Source organism: Balaenoptera ricei, chromosome 19 (assembly GCF_028023285.1).
Source record: "Balaenoptera ricei isolate mBalRic1 chromosome 19, mBalRic1.hap2, whole genome shotgun sequence".
NCBI lineage: Eukaryota > Metazoa > Chordata > Mammalia > Artiodactyla > Balaenopteridae > Balaenoptera > Balaenoptera ricei.
The window spans coordinates 2,599,083-2,617,466 of record NC_082657.1 but is presented as its reverse complement, the minus strand read 5'-3'; the positions used below and the strand labels follow the sequence as shown (position 1 = coordinate 2,617,466).

The 18,384-nt window shown below is 57.2% G+C and overlaps 1 protein-coding gene across 1 annotated transcript; it reads left to right on the top strand.

Moving 5' to 3' along the window:
- Positions 1–3,472: 3,472 nt before the first annotated feature.
- On the top strand, positions 3,473–17,798 carry ZNF444 (zinc finger protein 444). The gene is made up of 4 exons (XM_059904457.1): positions 3,473–3,554; positions 10,208–10,541; positions 15,011–15,095; positions 16,544–17,798. Exons 2-4 carry the CDS (start codon positions 10,230–10,232, stop codon positions 17,125–17,127), a joined length of 981 nt encoding a protein of 326 aa, XP_059760440.1. The 5' UTR covers positions 3,473–3,554; positions 10,208–10,229; the 3' UTR covers positions 17,128–17,798.
- Positions 17,799–18,384: the final 586 nt, after the last annotated feature.

The window sequence follows — 18,384 nt, the reverse complement described above, 5'->3', positions numbered from 1 at the left end:
CTTGGCATGAAAAGGCTTGAGGGGATGTGATCGTAAAGAGAAGTCTGGTCGGTTAATTCAACCATGCTAAGAAGGACCAGGTTCATGGGCAGAAGATCTAAATAGACATTTCTCCAAAGAAGACATACAAATGGGCAATAGACACATGAAGAGATGCTCATCATCACTAATTGCTAGAGAAATGCAAATCAAAACTACAATTTAACAAATGCCGTGAGGGTGTGGAGAAGAGGGACCATCCTACACTGTTGGTGGAAATGTCAGTTGGTTCAGCCACTATGGAGAACAGTATGGAGGTTCCTGAAAAAACTAAAAATAGAGGGGAAAAAAAGGACCAGGTTCCGCCCTCTCTCCTCCCTTCCATCCTAAGTGGGATCTCCGACTGTCACCCCTCATGGCACCCATGGCGGCCGCCACCGCTTAAAGTGTCACCCACAGACCAGACAATGCAGGACCACTCTGACTGCTTACCTCCTGTTTGAGAGCTGGGGAAACCTCTCCCTGAGGTGCCCCACAAACCTGCCTTCACGCCTCATTGGTCAGAGGGTGTCACACACCTGAGCCTCAGCCAATCACTGGCAAGGAGAACGGGAGCGTCTGATTGGCTTAGGCCAATAAGCACTGCCCTTTATTGGGCCCTCATCATTCCCACAGGACTCTGTGTGCTAGGTCACTTCCAATTCGGATGAAGACACTGATGAATTGGTCCACCCAGGGTGTTGCATCTCCGCGGAGGGGTGCTGGGGGGCGTTCTGAACCTTGACACACCCACTGTGTGATGCTGAAGCTCGGGATGGACCCGGATTCTGTTTCCCGTCTGCGCCTGTATCCTCTGAGCCTGCCCAGGAGCTGTCTTTATAATAAGTGCCCAGTACACAGGAATTGGACAAGTGATGAGTAGGGGATATTCTGTGGTGAAATAAGCTGTTTCGTTACATGGTGGCGGGCTGGGGGTGGGGTGGGGTCAACTTTGCAGCCGGGTTGGGCTTGCCTTCATTAGTGACTCAATTATAGGTGAAGTGAAAAATAGCTAATGTTTATCGACTGACGCCTTACTCTCTGCCAGGCAGTGTCCTAAGTGCTTTGTATGTATTCACTCGTGAATCCCCACAGGAACCCTGTGGAGTGGTTACTCTTCTAGTGTGTGCCTGAGGCGTGGACGCACGTGAGGCGCATAAAAATCCCCTGGAGGGCTTGTTAAAACAAAGTGCTGGCCTGCCCCCTGAGGTTCTGAGTTGGGGGCCGAGAATTTGCATTTCTTATTTATTTATTTAGGCTGTGCCCGGGTCTTAGTTGCAGCACGCGGGATCTTTAGTTGCAGCATGCGAACTCTTAGTTGCTGCATGCATGTGAGATCTAGTTCCCCTGACCGGGGATAGAACCCAGGCACCCTGCATTGGGAGCACAGAGCCTTATCCACTGGACCACCCGTGAAGTACCAGAATTTGCATTTCTAACGGGCTGCTAAGGGATGCTTTGCAGCTGTTTCGGGGACCAGAGTTTGAGAACCACTGTTAGAGGAACATCTGCTTGCCAAGCCCCTGCACTCCTTCTGCGGGGTGCCCTCTTGTAATTTGCACAAAGGCACCACATAAGCTAGAGGAATCCTGGGTCTGAAAGGGTCCGATTGAGTCAAGGGTTTAAGTTTTTTTGTTTTTGGCTGCACCGTTCGGCGTGCGGGATCTTAGTTCCCCGACCAGGGATCGAACCCATGTCTCCTGCAGTGGAAGCTCGGAGTCTTAACCACTGGACCGCCAGGGAAGTCCAAGGGTTTAAGTTTTAAGAAGCGCCTTCTGAGGAATGGACACACAAAATGTGGTCTATCTATGCAATGGAATATTATTCAGCCTTAAAAAGGAAGGAAGTTGTGACACCTGCCATGATGACATGGGTGAACCTTGAGGACATTATGCTAAGTGAAATAAGCCAGTCACAAGAGACAAGTACTGTATGATTCCACTTACTTTTTTTTTTTTTTGGCTGCACCGTGCCACTTGTGGGATATTAGTTCTCCGACCAGGGATCAAACCCGTGGCCCTGCAGTGGAAGCGCAGTCTTAACCACTGGCCCGCCAGGGAAGTCCCCTGGATTCATTGTCTAAGAGGGTAGAAAACTGTGGGGAAAGCAAGTTTCCTTGCTGGGGGAGGGGCAAAACATTCTCCTCTGCCCACCTTAAGGTTTGAGATGTCCCTTAAAAAATCCAAGTGGAGACGTCAAGGGGTCAATCAGAAGTGAGTGGGAACAAAGATCAGTGTTTTCCTGGAGCAGAAAAGATGCCTGTGTGGCTGGAACACATTGGGCAAGAGGGGAGAAGTGGGCAGAGAGGTGGGCCAGGGTTGGTTAGACCACAGTGAGGAGGTTGGTTTTCACCCGGTCTCGGACAGGAGATTGTGACTCAGCCACTGACCGCTTGTGAAACCAGGGGAAAAGTGATTGTCCATCTAATGAATGATGGTTACGCGCCAGCCACTGTCACACCCTGTCTGCGCACCAGTCCGGACGGTGGAGGTGGGGGCGAGGGGAGTGTCCTTCTCACCCTTCCTGCACCGAGGAAACGAGGTGTGGACCAGACGTTGACTAGCCCTGGGTCCACGCGGCTCCTGGGTCGTCCTCCGGCCTGGAACCGTCTGTGCACAGAGCTCCAACTCATCTTCCCGTTGCTGAAATGGGGAGACTGAGGCCCTGTCCAACGGGGGCACGTCGAGGACTTTCAGGCAGTTCCCTCCCCGATTCAAACTAAGAGTAACTCCGGGGCGTCCGGGGTAAACTGAGGCCAGAAACCGCGTGCCGGGCTCACAGAAAAGAGCAGGGCGCCTGGGTCGGCCCCCGGACCACGCTCCCCTGAGGCCGGCAGCCGGCTTACGTTCGGATCGCGCATCAACCTCAGACATCATTGCTTCTGCCCAGGTTGGGGTGGGGTGAAACGCGACCCGTTGTCAAGGAGACGCACCCCGCAGGCCCTGATTGGCGTAGAACTCTGGCTCGGGCCGCCCGCTCCTAGGGTACAGGGGCCCCATTTCCTGAGGGCCAGGAGCCTCCAGCCTCCTCCGGTTTCCACGGCAACGCCGCCATGGCTCCTCCTTCTCCCTTCGCCCACCGGCTCCCACCTTCGGCACGTCTGCGCATGCCCGGGGCCCGCCCGCGCGCGGGCCAATGGGAAGAATTACACGTGCATTCTGGGAAATGTAGTCCAAGCCCTGACGCTTTGAGAGGCCATGTTTGCGAGGACCCATAGGCCGCTGGCAGCGCTTCGATGCATCTTGGGAAGTGTAGTTCCTGCTCTGGCGGAGCCATTCGGGGACGGGCGTGAGAGGGTCGCCACGGCGAGAGCCAATGGAAATCCGCCTTTGCCGCGATGCTTTGTGGGAGATGCAGTTCTGGGTGAAGCCGGCGGGGTAGTGGGGGGGAAAGGACCACTGGGTTTCTGGGAGTGTTGGGGGGAGGGGGACGGATGAGTTTGGCGCAAAGCCTGCCGGGGCATGGAGTCCTGGTGAGCTCTGTGCGCATGTGCGAGGTGGCGAGGGGGCTTGGGGGGCCTCGCCCGGGAGAGTGAGGTGAGCGAGGGGGGCAAGGAGGGAGGGATTGGAGGGGGGGCCGGTTGGACGAGCTTTGGGGAGAGGGGGGCTGGAGGCCGGAGGAGGGAGGAACGGGAGGGTTGGGGGAGGGAATGAAAAGGGGGCCCGAGAAGGGGGAGGGGGAGGGGAGCGTGAACGGGAGGGGGAGGGTCGGGAAGTGGGAGGGGGTTGTGGGTCCCGGAGGCGGAGAACGTGAGGGAGAGTTGGAACCTGAGGGGGGGGGTAGTGGGGGAGGGTCGGGAAGTGGGGGAGGGGGAGGGGACTCCAGCAGCGGGTGGGCTGGGCCCTGCCGAGGAGTCTGGGGGCGCCGGACGGACCGGGTCGGAGAGGTTTGCTGGAAGGGGCTCTGGGGGAGGGTCGTGGTCCAGACGTGGGTGGGGTGCAGGTGGTTCACGTCGTGCATGTCTTTACAAGTTGGATCTCACTTTTGTGGAGTTGTGAGATTCCCGAGGATGAGCTGAATTGTCCTCTTCCTTTTTTTCTTTCTTTCTTTCTTTCGGGTGCCCTCCCCCCCCCCCCCCACTAGCTTGTTGCAAGGGACTAATTTCGTGGGCGTGCAGTGCTTCAAGGCTGTGTTTGCTGTTGTTAGCGTGTGAGGCTGCCCTCCTCCCCGTCAGCCCCCCCTCCCTCTTTTATTTGCTATTTTAACCCCTACTCCTGCTCATACTTGGATTTAATGTGTGTGCTTCTGATCGAAGCTATATCCCTAGCACCTCACCAAGTAACAGTAACAGTAAAGGTTAATTCTGGTTGAAGGCTTGCTTAGCACAGCTGGGTGCTGTTCTCAGCATCTTTGTTTTCCTTACATCTTGAATTCTTACTGCTACTCTTGGGTAAGTATGACTTCTCTCCTCATTTTACAGCCCGGGAAGGGAGATTCAATGTGTAAAAGGTTCTATACCTTATCCTGGGACGACTAGCTGGGAGATGGCAGGGCTGGGATTTGCTCCAGGGCCCTTTGCTCTGAGGAAATATTTGTTCAGTGGACCGGTGGTTCTTCACCAGGGACAACTGCGCCTGCCCCCCTCCCACCTCGAGGCACTCTCTGGAGACATTTTTGATTGTCACAGTTGGGGAGATACTGCTGGCACACTGTGGAAGGAGGCCAGAGATGCTGCTAAACACCGTAGGTGCAGAGGATGGCTGCCACACGGAGTTGCCCAGCGCTAAATGTCACTAGTGAAGGGTGGGAAGCCCAGGGGTGGGCCAGCAGGTCTTCACTGAACGCTTACTCTGTGTGGGATGGGGGCCTCTTCTAATTCATGCTCCTAGCAACCCCTGTGGGGAAGGAGTTATTCTTAGATCTGTACTACAGGTGGGGAATTTAAGTCCAGAGAGGGCCCAAAGTTACACCACCGGTAAATGGCTGAATTAAAAGCGGAGGCCAGGCAGGCAAGCTCCAGAAGCTGTGTCTCTTAATTTTTTCCATTTTTTTTTTTTTTTTGCGTTTTTTAAAACTTACTGCAGTTTAGTTGATTTACAATGTTGTGTTAATTTCTGCTGTACAGCAAAGTGATTCAGTTATACACATATATACATTCTTTTTTATTCTGTTTTCCATTATGGTTTATCACAGGATATTAAATATAGTCCCTATGCGCTACAGGAGGACCTTGTTGTTTATCCATCCTATATATAGTAGTGTGCAACTGCTAATCCCAAACTCCCACTGCATCCCTCCCCCACCCCCTTGGCAACCACCAGTCTGTTCTTCCAGAGCCCTGCCTCTTAACCATTAAGTTAATGCAGCAGGCGTGGGCTCTGGATTCGAATCCTGCCTCTCTGTCACTCTCTGCGTGTCCATTTCTCTCCTTCTTTACAGTGGGGCTCATCTCCCCAAGTCGCAGGGCTGTTGCGAGGGACGGGTGGGGCAGAGTAAGACACAGGCCTCGTGGAGGTCTCCTGAGGCCTCCAGGGTGCCCGGTGGGGCTGGATGATGCTAGGGGGACACACAAAGGCATGTTACAGTCACTTTCATGGAGGCAGCACAGAGCACTGTGGCAGCCGCTGGAGCTACTGGCCCTCACTGAATAAGAGGAGTTGCTTTTCACAGCAGAGGGAACTTTTCTGTGTGTGGATGTATTTTGCTTTGTTTCTTCTTATTTTTTGTCAAGCTATAATTGACATATATTCGTTTCAAGTATACAACATAACGGTTTGATATTTGTATATATTGCAAAACGATAACCACAGTAAGTCTAGTTAATATCCATCGCCATACAGAGTTGTAGAATTTTTTTTTCTCACGATGAGAACTTTTAAGAGTTGTTCTCTCAGCAACCTTCTTTTTTTTTAAGATATATATTTTTTAATGCTTTTTTTAAAAAAATTATTTTATTTATTTATTTTTGCCTGTGTTGGGTCTTCGTTGGCACACGCGGGCTTTCTCTAGTTGCGGCGAGCGGGGGCTGATCGTCATTGAGGTGTGCGGGCTTCTCATTGCGGTGGCTTCTCTTGTTGCGGAGCACGAGCTCTAGGCACGTGGGCTTCATTAGTTGTGGCATGCGGGCTCAGTAGTTGTGGCTCACAGGCTTAGTTGCTCCGTGGCATGTGGGATCTTCCCGGGCCAGGGCTCGAACCCGTGTCGCTTGCGTTGGCAGGCGGATTCTTAACCACTGCGCCACCAGGGAAGCCCAACTTTCAAATACACAACAGAGTATTATTAACTATAGTGACCAAGCGGTACTTTACATCCCTAGGAATTAGTTCTTTTGTAACTGGGAGTTTGTAAGTTTTGATTCTTTTCACCCATTTTGCCTACCAACACCCCCACCCCTGCTTCTGGGAACCACCAATCTGTTCAGTGTATCTATGAGTTTGCTTTATTTTTGTTTTTTTTGGATTGCACATGTAAGGGAAATTATACATTTGCCTTTCTCTATCCGATTTATTTCTCTTATCATAAAACCCTCGAGGTCCATCCATGTTTTCACAAATAGTAGGATTTCATTCTTTTTTATGGCTGAATAATATTCCATTATATTTATTTATATATGTTTTTATATTTGTATATTCCACTTTATATATATATATATATATATATATATATATACACACACACACACATATACATATTTTGCATCTTCTCTGTCCATTTATCCATCAGCAACACTTAGGTTGCTTCCATGTCTTGGCTATTATTGTAAATAATGCTGTTTGGAATGTCGGGGTGCATGTATTTTTTCAAATTAGTATTTTTGTTTTCTTTGAATACATATCCAGAAGTAGAATTGCTGGATCAAACGGTAGTTCTATTATTTTTTTAAACCGATTTTTTAAAAATTAATTACTTTATTCTTTTTTTTTTTTTTTTGGCTTGTGTCGGGTCTTCGTTGCTGCGCGCGGGCTGTCTCTAGTTGCTGCGAGCAGGGGCTACTCTCTGTTGCAGTGCGCGGGCTTTTCTTGTTGCAGAGCATGGGCTCTAGGCGCGTGGGCTTCAGTAGTTGAGGCGCACGGGCTCGGTAGTTGTGGCTCGTGGGCTCTAGAGTGCAGGCTCTGTAGTTGTGGCGCACAGGCTTAGTTGCTCTGCAGCATGTGGGATCTTCCTGCACCAGGGATCGAACCCATGTCCCCTGCATTGGCAGGCGGATTCTTAACCACTGCGCCACCAGGGAAGTCCCCAGTAGTTCTATTTTTAATTTTTTGAGGAACCTCCATAGTGTTTTCCATAGTGGCTGCATGGAGTGACCTTATTTATCAGTCAGTATGTGCTTTATCAGGAGCAGCCCCTGAGCTCGGTGACCCTGGGATCCAGGGAAGAGTCCGTCTGGCCCTGCCTCAGGCGCTAACCTTGGACGGCCGGGAGCGTGGGTCCCTGTGGTCCTCCCTGAGGTCACAAGGCCCTTCAGCGTGATTCCCAGGGCCTCATTCACTCAGGTCAGACTCCACTCCTGTCCCAGAGGGATCTTTCTCACAACAGAGCAGGCTTCTCTGCCTCTTTTGAGACTCGGCTCTGGCCCAGGTCTTCTGGGAAGTCTTTCCTGCCGCTGCTGGGCTAGTCAGTCCTTAAATGGAAGGACGGGTGGGTGGAGGTGATGCTGTGACCGGCTCCAGGGCCAGACAGACGCCAGTGTGAGTTCAGCCCCTGCCACTTATTAGCTGGGTGATTTTGAGCAAGGCCTTCACGTTCTCCATCTGCAAAATGGGGGCAATAATGCTAATCACACAGGACCGGTCATCCTATAAATTTTCTTTCAGTGCCAACCAGCATGCCGGGCTCTGTATATGTGGCCTCTTGCCCTTGCAACGCTTAAATTCTAGCAAGGGAAATCAGCACCCAGATATGGTAAGACCAGATCTTATTAAATGCTGAGATGAAATTAATACCTTGACATGACAGTAACTGCAGGGGAGGGTGTGTAGGTGATTCAGGGAGGCTGTCCAAGGAGGGAAGGATGGCATCTAGGCCTCAGAGGTGAGAAGGAGCCAGCTGAGCAAAGATGGAGGTAGAGAATGGCAGTACAAAGGCCCTGAGGTCGGGCCAGCCTTGAGTCTGAGAAGATCATCAGTGTGTGGCAGACGGGCGTGGCTGTGCGCCAGTAAAACTTGACTTAAACAAACAGGCTGCAGGGATTTCCCCGGTGGTCCAGTGGTTAGGACTCCGCCCTTCCAATGCAGGGGGTGCAGGTTCAATCCCTGGTCGGGGAACTAAGATCCCACATACCACACAGTGTGGGCAAAAACAAACAAACAAACAAGAAAACACAAAACAAAGCAAAACCCAGGCTGCAGGCCAGTGGCTCTTGAAGGTTTTAAACTCAGGACCCCTTTATACTTTAAAATTTTTTTGAAGATCCCCCCCAAAGCACTTTTGCTTACAGGAATTACATTTATTGGTATGTGTCATGTTAGAAACTAAGGCTGAGAAAATTTCAAAATATTAATGCATTTAGAAATTGCAGTAATCAACTTTCCATATGTTAAGATAAATAACACTTTTTTTCCTTAATTTTTTTTATTGGCGTATAGTTGATTTACAATGTTGTGTTAGTTTCAGGTGTACGGCAAGGTGAGTCCATTATACATACACATGTAGCCACTCTTTTTCAGATTCTAGTCCCATATAGGTCATTACAGAGTATCGAGTAGAGTTCCCTGTGCTATACAGTAGGTTCTTATTAGTTACCTATTCTATATATAGTAGTGTGTATATGTTAGTCCCAATCTCCCAATTTATCCCCCCCCCCCAGCAAATGACACTTTTTATTTATTTTATTTTATTTATTTATTTTTTAAAAATAACACTTTTTAAATGAAAAATAACCATGTTTCCCCAAATGAAAAGCTGGAAACATGGCATCATTTTTCTGCACATCTCAGTGTCTGACTTGAACAGCTGTGTTCTCCCATCTGCCTCTGCTCTCAGCCTGTGGCCTCTGGAAGGCCCCAGCATACACTCAGGAGAGAATGGCAGCGAAAGAGGCTGGTAACCTGTGTTAGGAAAATAGTTCTGACCTAGAGGTGCCCCCGGCAGGATCTTGGGGATCCCGGGGGTCCCCAGGCCATTGGAGGACCACAGTTCCAGGCCGGGGTTTCTTAGGGGCTGGGTCCTTCTCTGCTGGGGGCCGTCCTGTGCACTGGAAGGTCCTTAACGGCATCCTCGGCCTCCAGCCACTGGATGCCAGCAGCACGGCTCCCCCACCCCCATCCAGCGAGACCTTTCTAGATGCCTCCCCGGGGTAACGTCACCCCCGGTCGAGAGCCACTGCTTTGCGTCACCCTCACGACTGAAGCCACTGCACGTCTGTTTCCTCCTTCGGGAAGGGGAAGAGGAAGTGGAGGGCACAAGGCTTCCTGGGGGCGCCGGGGCGCAGGTCTTACAAAAGGAGAACGGGGAGAACGGATAAGGGGGGCCTCTTGCAGTCTCTCGCGTTTCCCAGTACGCAGACGTGATTGGGGGGCCCCTGAGCGTCGTGGCCTGCTGGGCGACCGTGACAACACCACCGACCAGGCGGCTTCAGCAACAGACATTGATTCCTCGCAGTTCTGGAGGTTGGGCGTCCGGGATAGGTGCAGCCAGACTCTGTCTGGTGAGGGCCTCTTCCCGGCTTGCAGACGGCTGCTTCCTGCTGTGTCCTCACACTCAGGAGAGACACATCTCCTCTTCCTACGAGGACATCAGTCCTGTAGGAGCCCGGTCTGATGACCTCATTTAGTCTTCATTTCCTCCTAAAAGCCCCATCTCCAAATACATTTGGGGTTAGAGCTTCCACATATGAACCTGGCGGGGGGTACGGACGGACATAGTTCTATCCACACTGGCCAGTAAGGAAGAGACTGGGGGGGCTTTGGAGCAAGCATCCTAGGGTGTCTGCCTCAGGGACGTGGGTTGGGACGTAACCAGGCATCGATGGTGGTGATGACGACTCACATTTTCCCGAGCATGTGCTACGTGCCGGGATCCGTGCCGGGATCCGTTCTAAGTTCTCTGTGCGCGGGGAGGCTGCGGGGGGAGGGGGAGGGCAGGGAGGCCACACGAGGCCGGCGAGCGCGGCGCCGCCGCCGCTCCTGGGTGGGCGTCTGCGGCGCGCACGCACGGAGCGTGGTGTCCGACCCCGTGCCCACGGCGGAGGCGGGGGCTTCCGGGGGATGGACGGAGTTGGGCTCTCACCGCTGCCCTTCCCCCTCGACAGGCGCTGCCGTCCCGCCGGCCCCATGGAGGCCCCGGCCGCCCAGCCTGTGAAGCAGGAGTGCCGGGCCGCCGAGGGCCTGACCCTGGACTCGCCGTGGCACCGCTTCCGCCACTTCCACCTGGGCGACGCCTCGGGCCCCCACGAGGCGCTGGGCCTGCTGCGCGCCTTGTGCCGGGACTGGCTGCAGCCCGAGGTGCACACCAAGGAGCAGATGCTGGAGCTGCTGGTGCTGGAGCAGTTCCTGAGCGCCCTGCCCGCCAACCTCCAGGCCTGGGTGTGCAGCCGGCGGCCCCAGAGCGGGGAGGAGGCCGCGGCCCTGCTGGAGGAGTTCTGGGTGAGCGGGGGCGGCTGGCGGGAGGGGCCTGCGCCGCCGCGTCCCCCCGCCCCGGGCCTGCCGTCTGCCCTCCCCAGGGCCGGGGGTCCTCAGCTCCACACGGAGGCAAACACTACAGGCTCCATGGCACCCTGAGGTCCAGGGTGTGGTCGAGTCGGGGCGGGGGCGTCAGGTCAGCGAGGGCGTTTAGAGGGACTGTACGCAAGCCCGCCCTCCTGATGCTCAGTGCAAGTTCGGGGTCCCCGGGACCACCCCCAGGTCTGACAGCTCAGTGGAAGGACTCAGCGTCCTGCGCACGGCTGTAGCTGGTCACAGCGGAAGGACACAGATTAAATCAGCCGAGGAGGGGGCAGCAGGGCAGGGTCCAGGAGGGTTCCTCCCAGGGGATTCGTCAGCGGTGCCAACTCTTGGCGACAACGTGTGCAAGACACAGGGAGCATCGCCAACCAGGGTGCTCCCCGCGCCTGGAGGTGTTGGGGCTCCAGCCCCCGCGAAAGGCTGAGCGGGTACAGTGTGGCCCAGAGCCTCCACGTGAGTTATGTTGTTGGAGTGTCCAGCACAGCCCAAGGCCCCTGGCAGGCAGGACGTGCTGAGTGAGGGCTCAGCGGTCCCCTCCCAGCAGGTGAGGGCAAGGGCCAGACCTCTCTCTGGGTAAGGTCAGCCCTTGGCTGCACCCCAGGGGTCAGCGGACTGCAGCCTGAGGGCCAGATCTGCCAGCCTCTGGGGCTGTGGTGTGACACAGCCTCACGGGGGCACGGCCTCGCCGTCCACTCGTGTGTCGCCTGTGGCCTCTTTCTCCCCAGGGCAGAGCTGAGCGGTCGCGACAGGGACCAGAGGGCCCGCAGAGCCGAAAACCTTTGCCCTCTGGCCCTTTCAGGGAAAAACCTGGGCACTGGCAGGTACCAGGTGATTCGCGTGTACAGAGTTCGGGGGTCCCAGGACCACCCCCGGGTTCAGTCGTTCATGGGAAGTACTCAGAGCTTGAGGAAAGCTGCTGTTCATCACAGTGAAAGGACACAGATTAAAGTCGGCCGAGGGAGCAGGCGGATGGGGCAGGGAGACCCTCACGGAGCTTCCTCGCCCCAGGTCACGTGGACAGCATGCGTATTGCCAACCAGGGGGGCTCCCCAGCCTCTGTAGACATGGCCTCCCAATCGGGGAGGCTGACCTTAATCTCAGGTCCGTCTGGGGGTCAAGCCGATACAGCAGGGCCAGACCTCCCCCGGATCGCACTATCAGCATGGCCTGCGTGTCCCCATGCGGTCCTGAGGGGTGGTCACTGGAGGCTATCATCCTCTCCATTTCAGAGATGAAGGTATGAGGCTCAGAGAAGTCGAGTGACTTGCCTAAGGTCACACAGCCAGTTAGGGAGGAGTGAGAGGGACAGAACCCATGTGCTGTGGCCCGGGATCCCTGCCTCTGTCCCCCGCTGGGTGCCAACACCTGGCCCAGCATCTTCCTGGGGATGGGGCTCAGCCTTGGCACAGTCCAGCATCCTGTGCCTGTGACCCGGGACCAGAGAGCCTGCAGGCCACCTGCAGGGCCCCCCCGCCCCGAGCAGTATAAAGTTCCCAGGCTTGTGTGCCTGGGAATCGCAGGGTGGCCGGGCAGTGCAGCTTCCCAGGCTCCACTCCGGGGCGAGCCGGCCCGCGTCCTGCTCCCACCCTGCCTGCACACCGGCAGGTGTCACCTGGGGTTACCGGGCCCCCCTGAGGCCAGGGAGCTGGGAGCTCGGCGTCCACCAGTCTGAGCGGGGGCTCCAGGTGACACCATGTGCTGCCCACCTCCCCCCACAACTGACCCCTGCGTGGGAAGTAACTCGCTCGGGCCCTCCAAGCAGGTCTGTGGCTGGAGGCGCCCAGGACCCAGGTGGCCCCGTGCCAGCCCCGCCCCACACCTCGTCACGCCCTCGTCTTGACCCTCTTCCTCGAGGAACATGTTGAGCCATTGGAGCAAAGGCAGATGGCTGGACACCTCCATCCCTCCGTCCGTGCATTCGCTCAGGGTCCATTGCGGGCTGCGGTGAGAGGCTCCGGGGGTCGGGACCCTCTGAGGTGGTGGGCATTTAAAATGGTGCAGCCGCGGTGGAGAGCAGGCTGGCAGTTACTCGGGTTGAACGTGGAGCGGCCACGTGGGCCAGCAGCCCCACTCCTGTGTGTGAACCCAGCGAAGTGAAAACACGTCCACACGTACCTCGCATGCGACACAACCTGAGTGGTAGCAAGTCAGCGTCCCTTCTCGTAACAGCCAAAAAGTGAGAACAACCCTCACATCCACCGTCTGGTGAGTGGATCAACAGAACGCGGCCTGTCCACGCAGCAGGACACCACTCAGCCATAGAAGAGTGAGGCCCTGACGCGCTACACCGTGGGCGAACATCAAAAACACGAGGAAAACATGAAAGAAGCCGGTCACAAGGACTTTGGTTGCATGATTCCGTTGCCGTGAGATTCGCAGAAGAGGCAGGTCCATAGAGGTGGGGAGCAGATTAGTGGTTCCCAGAGGCTGGCGGGGAGGAAGTGGGGAGTGACTGCTGATAGGGACGGGGTACGGGGGCTGGGGGTGATGAAAATATTCTCGAATCCATTGTGGTAATGGTTGCACAACAGAACGTACCAAAAACCGTGGAATTGTAATTTAAATGGGTGAATTCTCTGGCATATGAGTCATGTCGCGATAAAGCTGCTATTTATAAAAAGATTGGCGCCAGGGTCAGCACAGAAGTGGGACAGGCCAGTCCCTGCCCTCCTGGAGCGTGCAAGCCCAGGCAGCTCCACTGGGAGGTCGACCAGGCCTTTCGCGGGGAAAATAACTCCATACCAACTCTTCCCGGCATCTGAAGAGGAAGGAACATTCCAGCTCATTCTACAGGGCCAGCGTTTTCCTGGTACCAAAACCAAGGAAAGACAACTGTAGGCCTTCCTCCTTAATCTCAGTGATGTTGAGTGAAAGAAACTAGACCCTCCCCCCCGCCCCGAAGAAGTACCGATTTACTGTATGGCTCTATGAACATAAAGTCCTAGAAGACAGACCACTGTATCGTGCCGGGAAGCACATCGGTGGTTGCCCTGCTGGAGGGAAGCGGGGAGGTTACGGATGTGCACGGGGAAGCTTGCGGGGCCACGTGTGTGTTCTGGGGCTTCATGAGCACATATGCACGTGGAACTCCTCGGGTCGTGTGCCGTGAGCCGTGTGCGTTCACTGTACGTGTGTCACGCTTCGATGAAGCTGCTGGAAGTGCAGTGTGGAGGGTACCAGGATGGGGGCGCCCTTGAACCTGCGGGAGGTGGCAGAGCTGGCGCTTGGCCAGGGCCTGCAGGGTGTGTAGGAGGGCAGGCCGGGCACAGGGGTGGGAACGGGGCTCCAGGCAGAGGGAAGAGCGCGTGCAGAAGCGTGGGGCTCTGAGCGCCTGGCACCATCGGCCGTTTGCTGTTGCCTGGGCTTGGAGGTGCAGGCGGGGCCCCGGGCAGAGGTGGGGGCTGAGCGCGTGGCAGCGACCAGGCCACAGCAGACGTGAGTGACGGGGCAGCACCTGCGTTGCTGTAACGCCCTGAGCCACACTAGTCTGCTGAAGTAGCAAGGTGACCGTGCGGGTTCTCCCGCCACCACCAGGCAAGGTGGGCCCTTAGGGATCCCTAAAGATGAGCTTTCATAAAAGGCCCTGGAAGCTTCCTGCCATCTGCTCGCCAGCTGGTAGAATTGTCGGCATCGCTGGTCTTCAGCCTAACAGCTGCTTGGGTCCAAAAGCGTTGAAACAAGTGAAATGTGAGAAGGTGGGTTGGGTGCCTGTAACCCCTGACAGCTCTTCCTCATCAGCACCAGGAGAATTCTGGTCTTTCCTGGAGGCATGGGCTCGAGGAATAATGAGAAAGAGTGTAAAGGAACCAGAAGTAGTGTGAAGCTTCTTTTTAAACCACTGGTCTTCTGGCTGGTGCCATGCTGCTCGGAGCTGCCCACCGGTTGAGCTGGGAAAAGTTCCGTTCTCATTTTTTGCTGAGTTAAAAGTAGCTCCTCTGTTTTCCTTCTGCATTTTGTCGAGGAGTTTGCAAAAGGCATTAAAAAGCTAAAATTCAAAGCAGGTGCATCACTTATCTGCCGTGTAACAAATCGCCTCAAACTTAGTGGCTCAGAACAGTAAACATTTATCATCTCAGGCAGCTTCCGTGGGTCAGGAGTTGGGGGCAGTGCTGGCTCAAGGTCTCTCACGAGGTTGCAGTTAAGACCCGGCTGGGGCTGTCCTCACCTGGAGGCCGGCCCAGGGCTGGAGGATCTGATTCTGAGGCGGCTCCCTCACGCGGTGGTCAGCGGGAGGCCTCCGTCCTCGCCACGTGGGCCTCTCCGTGGGGTGGCCGAGCACCCTCCAGCTTGGCAGCCGGCTTCCCCCAGAGCGAGCGGTAGGACTGAGAGGGAGAGAAGTAGAGGCTGTGGCTCAGGTTGCTCAGTTGGGGTTGTGGTATCTCTGGTTTCAGGGACCAGCAATGAGGGCACCTCGGGATGCGGCGGAAGGCTCCAGGGTCGGCGTGAGAAAGGAAGACGGTGGGGTGACGCCCTCAGGTGAGCAGCTCACCCCTTCCCCACGGCGCTCCCAGCCCTGGGGGACCCTCTCCTGTCCGTCCTTTATTTGTCCAGTGAACATCGCTGTTGTGAGCCAGGCCCCGTGCTGGCACCCGGGCGGCAGCTGAATCAGACACGCCCTGCCCTGGAGGGCACGGCGAGTGGGGGGTCAGACAGGACAGTGAGCGCCAGTGATGCGCCAGGCGTGGTCCCGCCAGCTCGCCAAAATCCCGCGCCCGCCCTTGAGATACCCGGCATCATCTGCTACCTTTTGTAGCTGCAGGAACCCAGGCACAGAGAAGTGAAATAACTCACCCAGGTTCGGGTGGCGGCCAAGCCAGGGTTGCACCCTGGCAGCCTGACCCCAGAGCCTTTGAGCCCCGGTTCTTCGCGGGGCGAGACCTCCTGCCGTCATGCTCCTCCCGACCCAGGCGCTGTGCAGGACTCTCTTCGCATTGGCCAGTCCGGCGCCGATGCCCGGGCCGGGAGCTGGGAAAGGTGCTGGCTCCACCCCGACCACAGGCATTAGGGTGAGGAAGGGGAATCAGATTGAATCTCGTCAAAGCGGGGAATAGACCTGGGAGGCAAAACCCGAGGATGGCCACGAGAGGCAAAAAGGTGACTCTGGTAGCCGGCGTGGACTCAGGCACCTGGAGACCCATGGGGGAGGGTGGCGCTCACCTTGTGCCAGGGCTGTGGCTGGAGGGGACGGAGGAGCTGGGGATCGTCTCTGAGGCCACGTGTAGACGTGGCAGGATGGAGGCCCTTCTGATAACACCAGGACCTGTAGAGCCCGGGTCGCGGGGGGCGGGGGGGGGGTGCCTATGGACCTCCAGAGGAGGGTGGGTCGGAGAGGGAGCAGCTCTGGGACGGTGACTGGGGACCCGAGGCAGTGCCCTCGTGTCCCTCAACGGGGACCACAGTGGGGGTGGAATGAGACGGCACACCAACGTGCTCGGCACCGTGCCCGGCACGGAGGGAGAGACTGACAGGTTTTTATCACACCCGTCCTAGTGTGACACTTACAGGTTGCTTACCTCCTTGGAATTCCATAGAGCAGTTTGGAAACCTGAGGAAAGGAAATGTGTGGTTCATCCACCCACCCGTGCACCCACGCGTCCATCCATCACCCAATCCATCCACTCCAACATCCGTCTACACACTCTCATTTATCACTTACCTACCTATCGATTTCCTCCTCCCGTCCATCCACCCATCCATTCGTTGATTGGGCACTTACTCTGCACCAGGCCCTGTGCAGTACGGGGACCCAGGGGTGAATCAGAAGCTGGCGGACAACGCTCTTCCCTCCCGGAGGGCTCCCTGGCGTTAAGCGTTCCCCGCCTGCCGCGGGACCACCCCTCTAGCCAGGACACGGGCCGCCCTCGCGGCCCGCCCTTGCCTGGCTGTGCCCTGCGCCCGCCCTGACTCTGCGCCTTTGCCTGCAGGAGACGCAGCCCCCAGGGCTGAGGAACTGGCGACGGGGGACGCCCAGGCCGCGCGCCCTTACAAGCAGGAGCCGGGCAGCCCCCAGCCAGCGCCACCGCCCCCACCGGCGCCCAGCCTGCCCGCCTTCCTGGCGGCCCCGGGCTCCGCGTCCTGCCCCGAGTGCGGCAAGGCCTCGCTGAAGCCGGCGCACCTGCTGCGCCATCGGCAGAGCCACTCGGGCGAGAAGCCGCACGCCTGCCCCGAGTGCGGCAAGGCCTTCCGGCGCAAGGAGCACCTGCGGCGCCACCGCGGCACGCACCCCGGCGGCCCGGGTCCGGCCCTGCGCCCGCTGCCTGCGCGCGAGAAGCCACACGCCTGCTGCGAGTGCGGCAAGACCTTCTACTGGCGCGAGCACCTGGTGCGCCACCGCAAGACGCACTCGGGCGCGCGGCCGTTCGCTTGCTGGGAGTGCGGCAAGGGCTTCGGGCGCCGCGAGCACGTGCTGCGCCACCAGCGCATCCACGGGCGCGCGGCGGGCGCGAGTGGGGCGGCGGCGCCGGGCCCCGAAGGCGGGGGTCCCTTCCCGCCCTGGCCGCTGGGGTAGCCCCCGCCCCGCCGTGCAACCCCTCCCGTCCCTCACCGGCTCCTCGGCCCCGTCTCTCTCCTCCAGCGGCCCCTCCTTTGTCCGAACCTCCTGGTGCTCTAGAGCTCTCTGTTCCTTCCCAAGTCTCACTTTAGGTCCCAAACCTCACTTTCCTGTTCGGATCTCACGCCGTCCTCGTCCTCGCAGTCTCTCCCGCCTGTAGAGGGAGACTCTGCAGTCCTTGCCTTTCCCGGGTGGGGGGCAGGGCTGGCCAGGAGCCCAGAAGTGGAGCGCAGGGCTGGAGCAGCAGGCGGGGCCCCTGGTCTAGAGGAGGCCGGAGGAAGGGGACTGGGTCTCGTCCCCCGGAGACACCCCCCAGGACGGAGTGGGGGACGGCTCCGACAGGACACCCCCCCCCGGAGACACCCCCCAGGACGGAGTGGGGGACGGCTCCGACAGGACAGACCCCCCCCCAGGAGACACCCCCCCCCCAGGAGACACCCCCCAGGACGGAGTCGGGGACGGCTCCGACAGGACAGACCTGGGTTCTGGCAGTGGGCTCCCTGGCCTGGCTTGTCTCTCCGCGAGCCAGAAGGCATGGGATGGACAGAGATGCCTGCCCGTGGGAAGCGCGTCGGAGACGACAGTTCACCAGCATCTGGAGAGTAATAAAGCCACTGATAAGTTGTGCAGACCCCGAGTGCCCTGCGTTCTGTCCTGGGGGCCGCCGTCCCCAAGCTGCCCAGGATGGGAGGGGCATTGTGGGCCCCACCTCAGACCCTCCCAGCTGGCAGGGCCCTGGGAGCCTGGGCCCAGGGGGCTGGTTCCTTGTCCTTGAGCCTGGAGCTGAGATGAACCCCGTGAGAGGTGACAGAGAGGAGTTCTCACGGGGGTCTGCGCTGTGGGGGAAATGCGGGCACACGCCACCTCGTGGAGCCCACTCCCCGCCCCCGGAGGAGCGCTCCCTGCTTCCTCCTCGCCCAGGCCGGGCTCAGCCCAGCTCCCAACGGCTTCGGTTGGAGTCTTGGCCTTAACAGCTTCCAGGCTCCATGATCTCAGGTCACCTCCCCCTCTGAGCCTTGGTGTTCACATCTGTAAATAACAATGGCACGCACATCCCTTCCTAAGGGCAGGTCACTCCCTTTCATTGGGGGACCCTCAAATATCAGTGTCAGTAGGTCTCTCTGGTGGCCCATTTTCCAAAGAGGAAACCATCCGGTCTCCTGCTGGGAGTGGTCACAGGACCCTGGTGGCCGCCAACCTGGGAGCCCCAGGGGA

Bases quoted from the DNA above. Each gene is read 5' to 3' on its own strand.
- ZNF444 (XM_059904457.1), top strand. From the start codon at position 10,230: ATGGAGGCCCCGGCCGCCCAGCCTGTGAAGCAGGAGTGCCGGGCCGCC. The intron at 10,542-15,010 runs GTGAGCGGGGGC...CTCTGGTTTCAG, and splicing joins CCCTGCTGGAGGAGTTCTGG to GGACCAGCAATGAGGGCACC. The intron at 15,096-16,543 runs GTGAGCAGCTCA...CTTTGCCTGCAG, and splicing joins CGGTGGGGTGACGCCCTCAG to GAGACGCAGCCCCCAGGGCT.